The sequence below is a fragment of the Sciurus carolinensis genome, chromosome 6 (genome assembly GCF_902686445.1).
Source record: "Sciurus carolinensis chromosome 6, mSciCar1.2, whole genome shotgun sequence".
Lineage (NCBI taxonomy): Eukaryota > Metazoa > Chordata > Mammalia > Rodentia > Sciuridae > Sciurus > Sciurus carolinensis.
Window position 1 is genome coordinate 47,671,428 of NC_062218.1, and position 20,182 is coordinate 47,691,609.

Sequence of the window (20,182 nt, forward strand, 5' to 3'; positions counted from 1 at the left end):
TTTGGAGGGGCCTTGGAGGTTATCCAGGGTAGGAAAAAGCAAAGCACAAGCAAAGGACCAATTTTTAGACAGATAAATGAACTGCATAAAAGTAGTACATATAACCTTCACAACATTAGTAAAGTCTTTTTTTGTGGTTGCCTTTGTAGTATTCTTTTAGAGCCATCCTAATGAAGTAGTCAGCAAGAGTGTAAATAAAAATATGCTATCATTGGGTGCTAGGTAACCAAGATAACACTAAAGTAAACAAATCTGTGGGCATCACATATGCAAGCTAGTAAGGTCCCATAAATCACCATGACTGGGTATCAGGATTTCAAAGGCACACTCTGAAAACTCTCTCCCAGCCTGTTGATTCAAGCCCCAATTGCATTGGGTTACCTATATGGCAGCATATAAAGTTGACCTTTAAGTTTAAAAATAGCTGCAGTCCTCATCCCTACTAAAGATAGGCCATAGCACCTACCATGTGCATGCAGCACACTACGTACTTTACGTAAGTTTTCATTTAAGTTTCAGAACAGTCCAGTGAAGCAGGTTGTGTCTTGACTTTCAGAGAAAACAGAGGCTTGGGGCAGGGCGGGGGCGGTTGAAGTAAGTTAATGGTCCAAGGTCTTAACTTTAGTGTGGGGCAGATTTACATCCAGAAAAGAAGCTGCCAAGTTCATCAGCATTCAGGAGATGCAAAGGAGAACTGAGAATTTGCTATTCTGTTCCATTTAACTCTCCTACCGTCTAAGTAAACTTACAGTCCATTACAGTTAATCAGCTGATACTTATGGGGACATGCTCTTTTCACCCTATTGCAGTTTGTACCTTGCTGTCACATACCCCTCAACTATTCCCAATCCTCACTCCTGGGCACCAGGCTCCTCAGGGGATAGCCCAGCAGTTGGATTTAGCAACCCACCCATGCTGCTACTGGGCTACAACTCAAGGAGGCCACAGGTGAGGGAGATGACACCGGCTATTACACTACCAGAGACGTGAGCCTCATGAAATGCACTGTGTCCATAAATCTCCCTCACTAGTCGGTCCTCCCCCTGCCCCCAAAAGCTGATGCTGACCTTCCTCCCTAAAACTTTCGCACCCTCTGGTTGACCCATCAGATTTCTTTTAGCTTCAAAGCTGTCCCCAAGGCTAATTACAACCAGATTTCACCATACAAACCCTGAGGTGGAAGGAGGCCAGGAACACCAACCAGTTTGCCGCCAGCCAAGGAGAGCCCTGACCGCTTGCCAGCCCAATCAGACATTCTGCCATCTCCCACCCCTCCAGGCCTCCCTGCACACTGTCTAACAGCTTCTCTGTCTTTCTTGCTACCCTTCTTTCCTTTAATCTTCATCCCTCACCCCATCCATTGGTCCACCTTCCCTTCCCATTTTGTCCCTATAGGAAAACAGAATTCCAAAGCAACCTCACAGTAACAGGCTATTTTTAAAACCCTAAACCTCCTTACACCTTCTCTATCTCTTGTTGCCCTCCTCATCTCAATACCCCCAGATTCTCTGCCAGCTTGGCATTTGGAGATCTGTTTAGTCATCTGGTTTCCTCATCCCACCAATCTCATTACCCCTTCATTTGTACCTGTGCCCAGTTAACCACCTACCTGCCAGGGTGGCTCCTGACCAAACACACTATCTCACTATCATGCTCTTCCTAGGAGCAAGGGGGCAGGTCAGGTTTGTGCCTATTTGACATGACTGAGAGAAAGAAGGCAGAACAAGATGTACTACAGGATTCCCCTTGAGGAATTAGCTTTTGCTGAAATTGCTCTTGCTAATTTGGAATCTAGTACTCACTAAATAAATGTTTTAAAATGTGTGGAATATTTTGAACATGTAGCCTGAGAACAAACACTTGTTTGAAGTCTCCATTGTCACCCAACACTGTATCTAAAAAATAATCACCTTTACACCTACTAAAAGCCCCGTAGAGCACTTGCCAGACCTGCCCAAGGCCCTGGGCTCCCCCAGCACTGTGAAGCATGTGCTCCCCCTCTCTCCACACGGATCTTGGGTAAATATAAACGAGCCTCAGTTGTTCATGTTTAAAAATGGAAGAAATTATTTTCACAGGTAGTTTTACTATTTCTAGGACTAAATAGAAACTTAAGGTTTGAGTTATAAGAAAATAAACAAAATCACACCTTACATTAGAAGGTAAGGTACATACTGGAGTTTCCTGACCAGTAGTAGTCAAAGATTATTCATATGTACCAAATAGATAATACTATCACGTTTGACATTAAGCCTAAAGGGCAATAAGTAATTGATTTTTCCATTAAATTTGACTTTTCAGATAATAAATTCCTTTCATATAGGGGCTGATCATTAAGCCTGTCATAACACAAGTTCTTTGTCTTTTTATCTTTTGGCTTTTATGTCCCCTTTAATCTTCTCATTAACATTAAAAGAAAAATTAAGATTTAGGCCTAAATAATACCTTCTAGGAAAAACTAATCTGATGTATAGAAAAGAAATAGGCTAATTTCTAGTAAGATTCCTCATGAGTTATTGAACCCAATTATCACTACCCTCATGGAGATCTAAGAGACCATACTGAGAATATAACATTAACAAAGAAAAATAAAACATACACCAAAGAAAATGTTAATATTTCATTCTTATCACAGCATGTTGCTGAAAATGACTTGAAATATTCAAAATAAAAAGATGGAAAAGGATAGATGCTTAGTTTAAAAAAGGGAAGGGACTAGTCAATGAATATTCACTAAATACCACTTCTATGAAAGGCCCTGAGCCTAAGCGCTCAAGGTTTTCCCAAACCTCGCTTAACTTTTTTAATGTTCTTTTAACAGAAGTATAGTTTTGTTCACCCTTTGCAACTTTTAGTCTCTTTTGTGAAACTTGCCTGAAAATAATGACCTATTTAAATCACATATACATATTTAAAGCACTGATGAAGAATTCTCTTTATTAAAAACTGTGAAAGCCCTCTCAAATTAAAAATTTATTTTCTTCCTAAATTCTCGCTACAAAGCCCATCAATTGTTAAATACAGTTTATTGTTTTTTCCTGAAGCTAGAAAAATGAAAACAGCAAATATAAAATAGAACCTATCTTGGTCAACTCCTTTTATAAAATGTAGAGTTGATTTAAAGGCATAAACAATATAATATCACCTTACTAAGAAAAAAAATCTGTAATTCTGTGTAACTCAGTATAATTTATTCTTTAAAAAATTTTAAAATTATTTTATAAAATTATACAATAACTTTTATATTTATAAAGATATTTATATTTATAAATATTCATATTTATATAAATATTCCTATTTATAAAAATATTTATTTTTTTTCTCTAATTTCTCACTGTTATTCCTTCTTCAGTGAGTTTGGACTGGAATAACAAAAGGAAACACTGACACATTTCCTCAAAATATTCTGAAAATTATTTCTGTAAGATGATTATGAATAATTAATATGAGTAATGCTCATTCATATTTGTCTAAAAACAAATCAACCAAAACACTGCTATGTACAGAGACCATGCCTTAAAATCAAGCAGTTATTTTTTGAAGTGGAGAAGGCACCACGGCTCTGAACTTCCTCCAATATGGCAGCAGCATCTTTGCCTAGTTGCCATGGACACATCCCCATCACGCCTGTGCTTTCTCCTCTCCAGACCTGTTTATGATAGGCTGAGGTGTTTCCTACTATGGAGCCTAGGTCTGCACAGCCTACTGCTTGCCAGGAGTAAGAGCCAGAGGCTGCCACTGTAGGAATTACAGTGCGGCAGCCTCGAGAAGCTAATGGGAACCCAAGCACATGCTGGGCAGAACTTGACAGAATAGATCCTAAAAGGAAAGAGCTGACACACACACATCCTTTCATCAAGACTAACAGAAAACATTTAGATAGTTATTTTCAGTTGGAATAAACTAATAAAAAGGAAGTTATTGCTAAAACAGATATACCAGGAAACAGTTTAAGGCCATGGATATAGCCTGTCTGGCTTTAATCCTGAGCACTAAAAACTTTAAATCTAAATGAGATAAAGTTAACCTACTATATGCTGTGATAACATTTCTGAGAGATGAGTTATCCATAAGCAGAACTGAGATTCATAAGTAAAAAATACTCAGGACTCTTGTCAATGAAAGAAAAACACTTTCATAAAGGCAGGAATTACAATGCTTTGACTCTTGGTTTACCAATCTCAGCTAGAAATGCCATTTATATTAATCACTATCATGAGCCCTGTACTGATTTATCCGATTACCTACAAAGTATGATATTGACACTTCCTGGGTTTAAGCTGAAAGCAGTGTAGAAAGCCTCATCAGAAGAATAAAACAAAGGCCAAATATTGTAGTGAGTAAAGAGAATCAGAGATAAAATCTGGTGGAAAGTCATAGAAGGTAGACCTTATATCTAATGGGAAGGGGGCTGTGGAGAGAGATTCAGAAGAAGACAGGACACAACAGGCTTCAGAAAGAAGGCAACATTCCAGAGAAGCCTAGAGGATGCTTAAGATTTTTTACATAAACTTTTTTTTTTAAGGTTTTAGGTTTACAGAAAACTTGAGAAGATAGTACAGGAAGTTCCCCTATACTCTACACTCAGTATCCCTATTTTATATTAGCATGGTACATGTGTCACCATTACTGAACTATATTGATGCCTTTATTCCACACTTTTTCTGACTTCCTTAGCTTTCACCTACTGTTCTTTCTCTGTTCCAGGATCTCACTCAGGATACCATGTTATATTTACTTGTCATGATTCCTTAGGCTCCTCTTGGCTGGGAGTTACCTGAATTTTTCTCATTTTTGATAGCTCTCACAGTTTTTAGGAGTTCTGGTCAGGTATTTTGTGCAACGTCCCTCAATTGGAATTTGCCTGATATTTTTCATGATTAGACTGATGTTAAATTAATCACAGATGCCAAGGAAAATCACAGGTGCAAAACACCATTTTCATCAGATCACATTAAAGAAACAGACTCTTAACATGACTTTACCACTGTCAATGTTGACCTCGATAACCTGGCTGGAGTAGTGTCTGTTGAGTTTCTCACTGTGGAGTTATTCTTTTTCCCCCTTTTCATAGAGTACCACTAGGAAGGAAGTCAATATGCACAGCCCACACATCAGGAGTGGGGAGCTACGTTCTCCCTCTTTGTGGATGCAGTATCTAAATGTTATTTGGGATCCTCCTACACTGGAGATTTGCTGATTCTCTCCCACTAAATTATTTATTCAGTCATTTCTATCGATATGCACTCGGGTATTTATGTTATATTTTCAGTCATAATATAGTAATACTTCATTTTTTCGGTCCATGTTGTTTCAGCTTTGGCCACTGGGAGTTCTTTCAGTTTGCTCTTGCACCCCGCATATAGGTCCATGTCAGTGTGTGATTTTGTTTGTTTGATCAATTCTTACTTTCTGACACTATAAGATGCTCCAGGCTCATCTTGTACAGTTTCTGACTGAGTCCCTAGAATCAGTTATTTCTCCAAGGAATCCTGGCGCCTTTTATAGGAAAGTGGTGCTAGAAACTAAAATGGGGGTGATAGGTGTGCTCATGCTGCCGGGGTGTGGTTGCTTCTAGGCCCTCTCACCTGAGAGACCAAGAAAATATTTGTGGTATACAAGATGGTTACGATGCTGAGAGGTGGAATTGCAGGCTATGTTCTCAATATACTTTTATTAACATTAAATATTAATTAGATGGTGTGCCTGGGTTATTTCCAGTCTCATTCAGAGGAATTACGGAGATATATTCATTAATGAAAAAAACCCTCCACTGCTTCATGCAAGACTTTAAGAAGGACTAAAATTTTCCTTTATAGATGGAAATAAATGGCTTAACACAGTTAGTACCTATTGTGTTCCTGCTTCAATAATTCTCACCTTTCAATTATCAAATCGTCACAGCCACTATTTAACAGATGAGGAAGCTGAAGCAAAAATGGAAAGTGGTCCCATTTTCATTTAGTATAAGAGTCCAGCTCAAGCAACCTGGCTATAGAAGGGAGGTCAAAATCCACAGACCAGGGGCTGGGGCTGTAGCTTAGTGGTAGAGCACTTGCCTAGCATGTGTGAGGCACTGGGTTTGATCCCCAGCATCACATAAAACAAAATATACAAAATAAAGGTATTGTGTCCATCTACAACTAAAAAAATAAATTAATTAATTTGAAAAAAAAATCCACAGACCACTCTGAGGAATGAGTATCTAATTAATAAGAGATTTCTGTTGAAGAAATTTTCCATTTCTTCTAGAAGAGAAATTTCCCTAATGGCAGAGAAAGAAATCGGTAGGTTGTTTAAACCAAACATATTTTTGTAAGTGAAAAGGATTCTCCATAATCTTTTTGTTACAGATTCAGATGACTATGTCCAAAAATATGGCCAGTGATCACAAGTGGTAAGCAAAATGTTGTAAGGTGGCCTTCAAATGAATGCTTTCTTATTTTGTCATATATTAATTTTAATGTATACTAGAAAATAATATAACTAGAACCTCAAACCATTAAGTCCATGCATTTCATTGCTTAAGTTGAAGTGGTCAGGTATTTACATTTTTAAATAAACTGCTTTAAATAAAAACCTTTAACATACAATAGCAGATATGAATGTATACACAAATGAGTTTGAGCAACACTAAATAAGATTATAATTTAGACTTTAAATTCTCACAGAATAGAAACAAGAAATATTACATTCTTATACTGTTTACATTCTTAAACACACAGCTTTATTGATCTTGATATTTTGTGTATATTCCAGTAGGTGAGTGCAAATAATTTATGAAGCATGTGTTATGTGAGCTATGAACACATTATAGCTAATATTCTCACAACATTTCAATTTATTTCTCCTTTTGTTATCCCTACTTAAAAATGAAGAAAATTGAACTTCAGAGATGTGAGGCATCATTGCCTACCAAACTATTAGGTAGGAAACAGCAAAGCTGCAATTTGAAACCAAATTCACCTGACAAAAAAAGTCTAAGTTCTTGCCACTCTGCAAAGTTGTCCTAAGTATCACTGGTGCACACTCCAGGTCAGCGGGTAAATATCACTCATACTCATTACATACAGAGTAAGCAGACAATAAAAAAGTTCAGAATTTAAAATAATAATAATAAAAAAATTCTATTAAAAAATTCTTTAAAAGAACACAAGCCTATTATTACTTTAGCTATTAATGCAATTTAACTAATTTTCTAATGAATATAGAACTGTTGTGGTTTAAGTAAATATTAAGGTTCATCCCCTATTCCTGTAAGAGTGAATAAAAGGAAATGCCCTCTTACCATACTTTTCAAAATTTGTGTGACTAGGAGGGTGTGGTGGTGATTACAGGTCTGTAATCCCAGCAGCTTGGGAGGCTGAGGCAGGAGGATCACAAGTTCAAGGCCAGCCTCAGCAATTTAGTGAGGCTCTAAGCAACTTAGCAAGACCCTTCTCAAAATAAAAAGTAAGAAAGGGTTGGGGATGTGATTCAGTGGTTAAGTGCCCCTGGGTTCTATTCCTGGGGTAAATAATAATAAGAAAAAGAACAACTCAGGTGACTATTAAAGTGAAGTCTTCTCTGTCCATTTTCTAGAAAGATCTCAAACTATGCCAATTATACTATGATGACAAGTAACCAGGTATAGAACTATTGCCCTGCCACAGACATAATAAACTCCAGCAGTAAGCAGCTTTAAAAAAGAGCTGGTATCCCTCACTAAACAAGAGAAAATCAGGCTTTACAGATTTTATGGAGCAAATGAAAATCATGACACTAACCATATCTCACATCCACCATATATTTGTCTTAAAAAACACTGATAATCCACATGACTACTGCAAAAAAAAACTTCTTAAATAGAACCAAAGCATTATCTTCCTTGCTATTCAGAGAAAAGTTTGTTTAATCTATCCATAACACTGATAACAGTACTATTTTATCTTAGTTAAGTCTTATGATTTAAATATAATGTTCTCATTTGGAAGCTACCATTTCCCAAGAATCAAATCAACATGTAATAAGTGAAAGCAAATTTTCTAGCAATGATTAATTTCTTGAATCATATAATGAGGAGTTTTTGATAACTTGAGTGTTAGGGGTATTTAAGCTTACTGATACTAAATACTGACACAAGAACTGAGTTGATGACAACAGAGACAGCTTTATTCTTTTCACCCTTAGTGTCTTGCTAAATTAAAGTCAAGTAACTTACTATTCAATAAAACAAAAATACCCATTAAAAGTGTTTAACTCTTTTCTATTATTACTTTAAAAAAAGAGCATTTTTTCTAATAGTGATTATAAAGACAAGGATTTCCCAATCGCTTGCATTCACTTTAAGAAACTATAAGTAAGTTACAAAAATCTTTTCTAACTCTACCTTTATTAAATGGATGAAGGAGCAGATGTCAAGCTCAAGAAAACAACAAAAAGTTGAGTTTCTATAGTTAGACAAGTTTTTTTTATTTTTTAAGTGGATTTTTTTAATAATAGCTTTATTTTATTTAGTTTTGTGTGTGGTGCTGAGGATCGAACCCAGTGCCTCACACGTGCTAGGCAAGCACTCCACCACTGAGTCACAATCTCAGCCCTAGATAAGACTTTTTTTAATTTAAAGTATTTCTTTAGGTACCTCAGTTAACTCTTTAGGTACCTCAATTAATTCTTTTTTCTGAGTTTTATATTTTAAGGTAGAAAACAAGGTTGCTATAATGCTCCATAAATGGTCTTTTTCAATTAATTGACTTCCTTCGCAAATTCAACACTGATTTCTATTCTGAGTTATCTCTTCCTTGTGCAGTGCAGAAATACCTTAAGATGAGCCACTTCTATGAACATCTCATATTCCTTTCAGCAGCCCTCCTGCCCATCAAATGTATCAGCAGTCACAGAAAGTGCTAGTCTCTGCTATGCATTGACAATTACAAAGCAGCAGGGGGAGCAACCCATGAAAGTTCTAAGAAAAAGCACCCCAGAAAAGCAGTGTAATTTATAGGCAACAGAAACACACTAGGGATAACTGCTAAAAACCAAAGATACAAATTAATTCTATGAAGCAGTCATATCCACATTTGCAAAACTGGCCTAAGTACCTCTGGAATTAACTATAGAACAACCTTAAGTCTCTTAGAAGGACTCTTGAATCCTAACATCAAGACAGACTTTCAACGTGAAGGACAGTAGTTTCCAGTAATGCCAAGCCTCAGAATTGTCCCCAAAATTAGAGAGCAGAAACAAAATACATTTTTATCTGGGTGTGTTATAGAAAGAATTCAAAATTATTTCACTCTCTCTTTCAAACTTCACTGCACTTACACTGAACGCCTGGTGAAATGTGCATTACTAGGTCACAATAAAATTAAATTACTGGGTTCCAATGCAGTCTTTGAAAGTCCTGAGGCCCAATTCCTATCCTGCCCTCCTTGCCATCCATTCTACCCTCAATACCCTTTCCATGAGAGAAAACCAAAAATACCATGAAACTATATTCTACATTAAAAAATATTTTACCAGAAAGGCACTTTGCTTTGTAAAATCTATGAAAGGATAGAAAAGTAACCACCTATCTATATGAAATTTTGCATGTTCTAAAGATAAATATGGCCTTTGTTTTCAGTTTTACAGTAAAACAGATAAAATAATTAGTTGTTCTGTCTGGAATTCCACAGCTGAATTATTTTTAAAAAATTAAGCTTCCAATGAGGACTTCAAATGTTCTCACAGTTTTAAAGACAGCTATCTAAGAATTACAAAAGTATCTATGAAACTTAATGTGTCTAGCATAACTTATGGTAGGAAAAGAAACAAAAAAATTCAATATTTTAGCTAAATAGACAATCAGTAAAGTTTGACCTGAGTCCCAAATAATACCGATAACAACAGGTATAGTGCCTACTCTTGGCAGACACTGCATTAGCTTGCTGTTCAATATATATTACATTGACCTTTCAAAGTAGCTATTATTATACCTATATTATGCTAAGGAAACTGAAGCTAAAAGGTTTAAGTTGCTAATGTAACTCAGTTAGCAAGGAACAAAACCATGACTGAACCTTCAGGTCCATCTGCCTCCAAAAGCTCTGAGAGCTCACTAAAATTGCCCTCAACTGTAGCAAAGAGGTTCCAAAGGAAATCTGTACAAATCTCGTGCAGATTAATGTGCTTATGAGGGTAAATGCTGTAGATTTAATCACTCAAATTAAATGCCATCTGGAATCTCTTACCCCAATTGGTACAAGCATCCCACATGTCATATAGCCAACTGGCCTTGGCCAAGAATTCAATAATTTTCCTACCTCAATGGCATTAAAAAGCAGTATGCACAGTATAAAACCAATGCAGAAACTACAGATAGTTACTTCTAAAGCATTATTTTAAAGTTACTAATTGTTTTAGGTTTCTTTTATTAAGATTTTTAAATATAGAAATTGTTAACCCAACTTGTTGAAGGGGTTTGAGCAGTTTCCTTCTTCCTAGCACCCAAATTCATCTCCATCACTTTTAAATTCTGGTGTCTTACTAGTGTTTTTATTGTGCTTTTTAATCTATTAGAGTACAATTTTAAATACCTCAAGAAAGAGGAAAACTGCCCTAATTTTTCCAAGGTAAAAGATAAACACTGACAGAATAGATGGCAATAAGACTAATAACCAAAAAGCAATGTTGCGAACTTATTCCTTCTTACTCAAGATATGGTGTGAAACAAGCTGTCTGTATTTCCAGTCCAGATTGAAGGTAGGGCATCACTCACAGGGACCTTCAGATCAGCTGCTCCAGCTCAGTTTATAGCTCTTGTGGCTGTGGCTTATTCATGCCCTTGTTACCAAGCAGAAGGGTAACTTCCCAACCTTTGCCAAGAGCTTTAGTTCTTTCTAATTCTTTTTTATCTATAAAAAGTTATGTGAGCATAATACAAATTTAAAGATGAGTAAGTTGAAAAAGAAATGAACAGCCTAGAAGTTAAAAGTTGAAGCAAGAGCTTTGGTTGAGCCAAGTTTCATTTTAAAAATAAGTGTCATGTCAATAATCTTTCAACCACAAGCCATAAACACAACTGAATGGCTGCACTTTGAAAAAGTATTTTCTCACTTTACCTACATTTCACTTCAACCAAATAAACCCACCTTCTGCACTAATTCTGTAAATTAACTCAAAAATTTGAGAGCCTTCACAGAGAAGATTTAAAAGAAGAAGAAGAAAAAAAAAACACCTCTTATTTGGAGGCTTGCAAAAGAAAGCTATCATTTTGAGCAATTAGTGTGACCTAAAATGTTTTTATCTTAAAGTATAGATAAATTATTCCACAGTTGCAATCACAATACATTGTTAGATTTCACATCAATTTTTAAACTCAAACATAGGTTTCATCATTAAGAAAGTGAATTTTAAGGAAGGTGAACTGTAACCTCTCAGGTACTGAAAAAGTACTGTCAAATCATCTCAAAAACATAAACAAATGCATGCATATCACTAGATGCCTTCAAATTCTGCTATGCCTTTTACTACATGGAATCAGTAGAACTCGGCCCAATGTAGAATGCTCCCACTCAGCATTTAGGGCACTAGACATAACTTGGCATATATCTCATGCTATTATGAATCAAATTATGAAAAAACAACTTCTATTTCTAGCTTTTAAAAATAAGAATTTGTTAGCCAAATGAGAACAACGGCACCTAATGCTACTGCAGGGATTAAGAGTTCCAATAAGAAAGCAATTCTAAGAGAAGCCATGCCAAATTTAGAAATAAGACCCAAATTTAAATAATAAAAAAACCTGATCTGATCATCAGCACATATATACATGGGTAGATCGGTGTACATATGGGTAGGTTAGCAACTTCAGGCAGTGTCTGGGGATCCCTTTTATTTGCTTGAAGCCAATTAAACAACAATGCTATCTAAATAAGAAATGTTGACAGACAAGACAATCAAGTGCCTGTGATGCTATGCTATTTGTGTAAAAACTGCAAGAGAAAAAAAAAAAAAAAAAAAACAGGTGGGATAAAAACTATAGTAAGCTAAACTACGCACCGCTCATTGAAATACATGTACACACCTGAAGAGTAAAATGGCATAACCTTCCTGACCTTGCAAACAGGTGGCCCAAAACACATAAATATCTTTAAGAAACAACTAATTGCCACACAATATTACCAGTCCTTACTGGCTGAATCCCTCAGACATCTGCATCCAACATGCACATGCCCCCTTTTCTTGCCCCTTCAGTCAGTCAGTCATTAAAACACACATAATCCCAATTATTTCCTTGCATAACTACAGACAAAAAGAACAGGAATTTTAAAAAAATACTGAAAATACTCTACCTTTCCTTCCAGGCTATTTTATGGCTGTTTCATGCTGAAGATTACTTATCAGTCTCCCAAACTCCATTAACTGCCAAGACTAGCACTTCTGTACATATGGCAAAAATGCCCAGCTAAAGCCTCCTTGAAACTAAATGACCTCAGAAACCTGGATTTGTTCTCCAACATTGAAAGAAAAAGTATTGATCATAATGAAGCTTCTGCTACCGTTTCCTGTGAATGTGTATGACCAACAGAATATATAAAGGCTGAGGTCTTACAGGGTACCCTGACAACTAGATAAATGAGGGTTAAGGTTCCAAGTTCAGTGAACTCTTCTGAGTTTGAGTGCAGTAGGTGGTGAGATCCAAGTGATTTCATAGACATCCATCAACTCTTATTTCCAACCAGGAATCTCAAGAATACCTTTAAATATGCACCGCCAACAGACCCTACTGGGTTTCTGGTTGCAAGGCCAAAATGTCACTTAGGAACCCTGTGTCCTGGGATATTTGATCAAACTATGTCAAAGTTGATTTTGCAAAATGTTTAATTTATCTAGAGTGAGTGGAAGAGAGAAGGAAGGCATGGAAACAAGAACCTTCTTCCTAGGCAGAACAGCTAACATGCCCTAACCATGACAAATTTCTCCATGTATTTCCCGGGGCCACAGGGACTGGTGCTTCACCAGCGTGGTAATCAGCAGCCTTAGAGCGTCAATGACAGAGGAACAGGAGCTTACCTTGTTGGAGGCCATCTCACTGACGGAGTGCCTGGTCTGCAAGGTCTCTAGCTGGTCCAGACACCAATCCAGTTCCTCCAGGGTCTCGCTGGCCAGTTTCTGGTAGGCCTCCTCTGCGAAGAGATAGGGAAAGGGGGTCTCAGTTCTCAAGCGCTTCACTGGGCCGCCAGCGAGTTCAAAGGGGGCCATCCTGCCATACCCCGCCATGCTCGGATGCCCGGTGCCCGCACATGAGGGCTGCTCCTTCATATTGCTGAGACCGGCAGCTCGATGGGGGCCGAGTCTCTGCCCGCGGGGCCGTCGGCGACTGGAAGGTTCGGTTTCTCCAGCTTGGCGTCGCGTGTCGGCCTCCAGAGAGGGCGTGCAAAGTGCGACAAGCCAACTTTTATTACGGGAACGCGGGTGGAATAACCAGGATGCGACTTTTGGACAGCGCGGTTGGCGTAAGTCCTAGTTCGGGAGGATGGCGAAGGGATGGCGCGCACGCTTCGCAGCCCGTCCAGCAGAACGGCGTCGGGGCCACGGCCGGGTCTCCTCGGCCCCCGGCCCCGCGCCCGCCCCTGCTAAGCCTTTTGCTCGACACTTGAAGCGAATGAATCAGCCGCGGCCGGGTGAGCGGCCACCACGTTTCCTGTTTTCTTTCTCAAGTCCTCGGGCGGCGGGCTCAGCGCGGCTCCATTGCCGCAGCTTTCCGGGAACACTCCCCCTCACGCCCCTCGGCGCTGTCTGGCTCCTCCTCAACTCCCTTACAAAAAGATTCCGAATTGCAAAAGCCTGTCCATGTCACCCGCCGAGTCCTTCCCTGCAGCCCCGCCACCTCGCCGTGGCATCACCCGGTGCAGCCGAGCGCCACTCGCTTTGAAGCGCAGCCGGGGAGGCGCGGGCGCTAGCGTGTGTCTGTAGGGCTGCTATGGGGCTGTATGCAGGAGGAGAGCGGCGGAAAACCCGGCGTGGAGCACCCGCAGCCCGCCGCCCGGGGTCGCGCCCGCCGCGGGGCTCAGGCGGGGCTCAGCGGGACCCGACGCGCAGGCGCGGGCCGCCGCGCACCTGCCCCGCGGGGACCCTGCGCATCCAGCTCGGCGGTTGGCCCTCCGGGACTAGGGGACTGCCAGAGCCTCGGCGTTTCCACTCCCCTGCACGAACAAGGTTACTGAGGACCCGCACAGCACAGTCGTTTCTGAGGGTTTATGTGTTAGAGTTTCTGAGGTTCGCTTTCTGGGGGGTTAGGACTTACATTAAGGTAGATCAGTTGTGGGAATAAGAACATTTCTATCAAGAGCAGACTTTCAGAATCTGGTCCACCTCCTAAGTACCAGATCTGTAAATTTGGGGGGTGGACATAAAACAGAGTGCTTTGTTTGAGATTCAAACGCCTAAGAATCTAACAATGTACTGTCCTGCCTGTTCACATTGAGTTACCTAAGAGTTATCTTAAAGGAGCAACAACGTGAATGAACCACAGAGTAAGGAGAGTTCACACATGTCCTGAATACGTGCTTCCTTTGTGGAATTGCACAAGACCTGGATGATGTGGTGCCAAGGACAAAAGTCTGGAAGGGGTGTTTCTACCCCACCATGTGCAGAATAAACTATAAAAACGGTAAAACAAAAAGACCATATCCAAAAGCAATGTGGGGAAGCTGGTTCCGTTTATAAAGGTCAACCCAGGAGACCACAGTTCACTCCTCCCTTAACCTAAATGGATCACGCATTAGCGTGGAGATAAACAAGTCATTGTGAAGGAGAGAAAACCCAAAGTCCCATGGGTCCATCCTATAAAACTTTGTCATTCAAAGAAAAACACTGAAAAGCTCACATCAAGTGGTGGAGTCCCTTTTGGGGAGTCTTCCAATCTACTGATATTGATGAGGAAGAGATTCTGTGCTTGAAATTTAGACTTCATAAATTAGCAGGGGCACAACAAAGAATTTCATGGACTAACATTCAGGATCCTGGGACTTTCCAGACAGGTTTTTACAGAAAATATGTAAGGGTTATAGTAACTCTCAAAATATTTGTTACATGTGCCACGGGGCTTGTTGTTATCAAGGATTCTTGAACTGTTTGCTCTTCACTTTTAGTACTCTAGTTTTTGTCTCTTTTATTTTTCCCCCTGCACCAGTCTCTGGAAATACATACTTTAGGTGGATGAGCAACTGCCTAAACCTTGCCAGGTAACTTAAAAGTTTAAGGTTGAAACTTTTTAACCTTAACAGAAAGAACAACCTTAAAAGATAATTTAAAGTTTAAAATACTTTAGTTTTTCTGTGATTATAAGGCTATAAAATGTTACATGCTTCCTATTTTAAAAACTGAAACATTACACATATAGAAAAAATCCCTTGTAATCACACAACCTGAGATCTCAAAGGATTCTCTCTGTGGCTGTAACACAACCATTTTCAATTTACTGAATCCTTTCCATATGGAAGTACAGCATTACCTAGTTGCCATAAGAGTACATCCACTCTATGGTTTTGTTTTTTTCTTTTTTCCTCCCTTGGCTACATAAAATAGGGACATAGGAAATAGTAATTAACTTATTTTATAGTCCTTTTGAGTTCACAGTTAGTACATCCAGTAGGCATAGCCATTGTGCGGGTGTGTTCACTATCATCTTTTCAGTCATCTGAAGCCAGGAGTCCCCTCTCCCATCTCTGAGGTTGGACTTTCCATATCCCTCTCCTCTGCAGTTCGACTCTCAAAGCCTGAGACCCAGGGGACCTCCCAGTACATAAAATGTCTCCCCCTCACCCCAACTTCACTTAACTTTCTAAAGTTTTTCTGAAATCAGAAGTACAAATTCAGGCCTCAGACCTAGCAGGATATAGTTCCACATATTATATTTCAATCTTTATTTTTTAATGTGGAAAGGCAATTTAGGAAAGCTTCAGGTTAGAGCCCTCATGCAGTGTGATATAAGATTTGTTCTTAGGAAGGTGATATAATGACAAGAAGGGCAATTCATTTCAGATGATCTGTTTTAAGTTCAAATCATGGATCAGCCATTTGACTATCAGGATTTGCGTGCCAACACAATGTTCTAACATCTTCTACAATGTCCTATGTAAGTCAGAAAAAATGACAAAAAAAAAAAAAAAGGAGCCAGAACATACATACCAGTAAGTTAAGGAAATAATTACAGCAGAATAAAGAACAGTTTGTTTTATAAAGTTTGTTGCTCAATAAAGAATTATTGTTGATATTAGCATAGAATTGAGAATATTACTTTTTCCACATTCCTAAGTCAATAGGTAATATGGCTAGCCACAATTTTTCAGGATCATTAAGCCTTCATTTTTAGGAATTTTAACCCCAAGTGTTCTAAGGCACTGAGTAACTGACTTTTTCTATCCTTACCATTAAAAAAGAAAAAGAAAAAGCCTCAATGTGCAGTTGTCAGATATCCTACAAGAAATTGAATCACCACACCAAACACCTAAATGCCATCTACAGCTGGCACGTCAAAAACAGTGAACTGGTTTTAATTTTGCTTTTTACCAAGAACACATACTGCATTCATTAATAAAATACCCGCCCCCAAGAATAGTATACACTACAGCCCTATTTAAAAAAAAATATGAAAACCCTTTTATTTAATCTCGCTAAGTCATAGAACTAAAGAGAGAAAAACACCCAAGCAAAACTATTGGCTAAATTCCATACAGGCATTAGAGGGCTATGGAATAGCAACTGAAAAAGAACTTGAGCCTTTGGCAGCCGCCCCCCTCTCCAGGCCCCCAGCAGCATCGGTTTTCTCCAAGGCACCCTTGAACTATGTAACACCAGGGCTCTGCTCAAACCCTCCCGTGAACAAACAGTCCTCAGTGCCTGTGGGCCAGCACTTGGCTTCCGTCATTGTGATGCGCACAGGGTTCCCCTGACACATGGCCTGAAACAGTGCCAGGGGCTCCAGGAGAGGATGCTGAAGCGGCAGCTTCCCTTGGAAAAGGAAAAAAGTCATCAGCTCAGAGCCACAACAGTTAGCTGGAGTTTGAGGTCGTTTTCTTGTGCAATATTCGGCCCATTACTCTCACCCACAACTTAGAGCCATGCCGACCGATGAGGTAAACTGATCCACTCTACAGGATGTGTAACTGTGTCGATGTTAGTTTTGTGCCAACATTTACAGGGTTAAAGGTTTGTGTAAGTTTGTCGCAATTCCTAGACAAACCTATTGCTGCAAATGAGAATAGGTCCAACAAATGACTTACTTTGGATACCCTTTGCATATTCTTAAAGAAAATAAAAATTATCGCATCTGATTCAGATTGCTTTTAAATTAAAACAACCTCAGTAAACAGCTTCTAAGAGTAAATACTTGATACCTTTCTAACCAATGCCAGTTTCTCTTCTCATTCCCAGCAAAGTCTCTTCCTTGTTCCTAAGGAAGGAGTTGAAAGTGCAGGTAGAACTGGAGAAAATGATTTCTGCTTCACCCTGCATTGCTTTGAGCTAGACACTCCCGGACTTTGCTCTAGTAAGAGATTTGTGCAGGTTAGCTCTAACTTTGCTGACAAAATTTTTTTTCCTCTATAAATTTTATCTGATGGGAAGTACATGAAGGCCCTGGAGTCCCTTTCAGTGTGTACCTTCAACAGGCTTAAGCAAAACTTGCCAGTGGCAAGCTGCTTTTGATTCCCAGTGTATTTCTGGCATTGAGCTCTTGTTTTGAAGTATTTAAAAATCTTATAATATATATATAAACGTTCACTTAGTACTTCAAAAAATGTCCGAAGTGAAGATGAGTTTAACTTTTGTGAGGGTTTTTTTTTCTTTTATCTTCCCACTATCTACATTTTTTTCCTTGTGCTGCCTTAAGGCTCTAGTAGAACTTCTTAAATGAAATAAACAAAGGATTGAGTTTCACTGACTTTTGGTCTCATCAGTCACTAGCATTTATTTAGCACCGACTATGAATGTGTCACATATTAAAGTCTGCAGGAACAAGAAGATTACAGGTGTGCGTCCTTTATCCAGAGGAACCTAGAAGCCAGCAGTGGAGACAATTTCAGCACACTGCACAGTAGAAAGTACTTTCGAAGAAGGAAGCACATGGGCTATGGGACAATCAAAGAGGGCCATTTAAATCAGACTGGGACAGAGGTGGAGCAGGAAAAGGCAAAGTCCTAAAGAAGGAAATAGAAGGCAAGTAAAGAGGGTGGGAGGGATATTTAGGAGAAAACAAGCAGACACCTAGAGCTGTGATCAACAAGATGTGTCTGTTGTGTGTGTAGAAAAATGAATTGTCATGAATAGGTCCTTGCTCAAGGGAAAAGAGGCTGGGAAAAAAATCTGAAAAATCTGAGAAATCCGCAGACACTAGCCACGGAAATCTTCTCAGGCATCGGCAGGTAGGAGCTTTGGACTATCTTCAAAAGCAGGAGACTGAGTAATTCAGAGATCTGTGTGATGTGGTATCTGATTTTAGTTTAGCTGGAAAGTTCTTGGGCTATGAAATAAATGGGATTGAAGGAGTCAAGGCAGAAGTCAGGGAAACCGTTATCTTTGGCCATATTATTGCTAGAATAAAACTAAATAATTTATAGACCATTTGCTTCTCTGATGATTATTCTTATTTAGGACAACCTCTATATTAAAACAGGTTGGCATATGTTCTCCCAACACGTCAGGCATGAATGGAGGGACTGCCCAGTGTGACCTGAGAGAAGTAGGATTTCTGCTTTCAAAAACTACAACTTTCTAGTCACTGAATTTTTAATCATATGTCAGGAGAATGGTGCATATGATCAGAATATCTTTCAGAGAGAAACTTCCTGCAAGAAAATGTTACTTTAGTAAGCCTACTTATGGCAGAAGGTCAGGCTTTGAGAAACTATGGGTGGTTAAAATGAATCTATGGCCTATTCTACACAGGAAGCCAGATGATTAGGCTGACTGAAAGGGAGTTTGTGTGTGTGTGAGAGAGAGAGGGAGAGAAAGGAGTTAGTCTGGTCTAAAGAGTAAGTCCATCAGGTAAAATTTTTTTTCCCTCAATCTTTGATAAAGTTCCTGAAGGCACAGGAGTTGTTTTGTTCTAACTCATTGAAGGGATTGCACTTGAAGGCCAGATAGACTAGAGAAGAAGTGTTTACCTGAGTTGACACAGGAAAGAAGAGACTGAGGAAGAGGAGAAAAGCTTCTAGTACTTGATTTAAGAATAATTTTTGTCCAAACAATTTGAGTTTGATCCAAGTGTAATCAGATACCTGAGCTGGTGGCTCCATGCAACATGTGTGTAATTATAAGCAATATTATTCCTTGAGAAAAACTGGAGAAGTGGAAGAAGTATCCAATCTCCATTCCACTATTTACAAGCCACAATCACATGGCAATTCCCCCAATTTTTCTGGATTCTTACTTTTTTCATCTATAGATTGGGGAGGTAATAAGAACTCTGCAGGTTATTTTAGTTTAAGTGAGAGATTGTGAGTTAAATAATCTTGCATTGCTTACCAGATAGATTCTTTCCACATCCTCCTCTATTTAACCTTCCCTTCCCCCTGGAGTTATTTCATGTATCTAACTCAAATAATCCTATTAATTAAAGTAAATATATTAAATAATACTTAGGTAAAACCTAGGACTCCAGAACCTTAGCCCCAGGTATCTGGGATAGTTTTTAGGATGTCTACAAAGAAGAAAAAATTCAAGAAAGGAGGCAAAGGTCCTGTCCAAAAGTATGTACTTTATGAATCTGCTTTAGGAAAACCTTGCCGCTACATTTGGTCCAGAATTCACATATATAATTTAACCATAGGACTTCATACAATAAATCTATTGTCCTTTTGATATGTTTTATTTGTGTTTAAATTGAAAATGATTTCTCCCAAATAACACAGATATGAAGTGCTCTTATTTTAGATAAGCTAATTCATTCATTCAACAACCTATCTTTAAGCATATATATATAGTATATAGTAGGCACTATGTTAAATGATGAAGATTTAACAGTGACAAAGTAGTCAAAAGTTCCTTCCTATTCTCAAGTTTACAATCTACTGGTTATGAAGACGTTTTCATTTTAATAAACATATACTGAACATGTGTCATGTGTCAGTTGTCAGTTTCAAAGTACACTAAATGGAAGGAGATGACCTTGGACTTCAGGCTCCATTGAGGAACCAGGACAGTATTGTGTAAGTTG

At 38.8% G+C, this 20,182-nt stretch overlaps 1 protein-coding gene across 1 annotated transcript in view; it reads right to left on the reverse strand.

Annotated features, from left to right (window-relative positions):
* The window catches only part of LOC124986645 (cAMP-specific 3',5'-cyclic phosphodiesterase 4D-like), an 833,189-nt gene that overhangs the window by 41,392 nt on the left and 771,615 nt on the right, over positions 1 to 20,182 (reverse strand). The window contains 1 exon segment of the mRNA XM_047555161.1: positions 13,036 to 13,148. Within this exon segment, the coding sequence (XP_047411117.1) occupies positions 13,036 to 13,148 (113 nt within the window).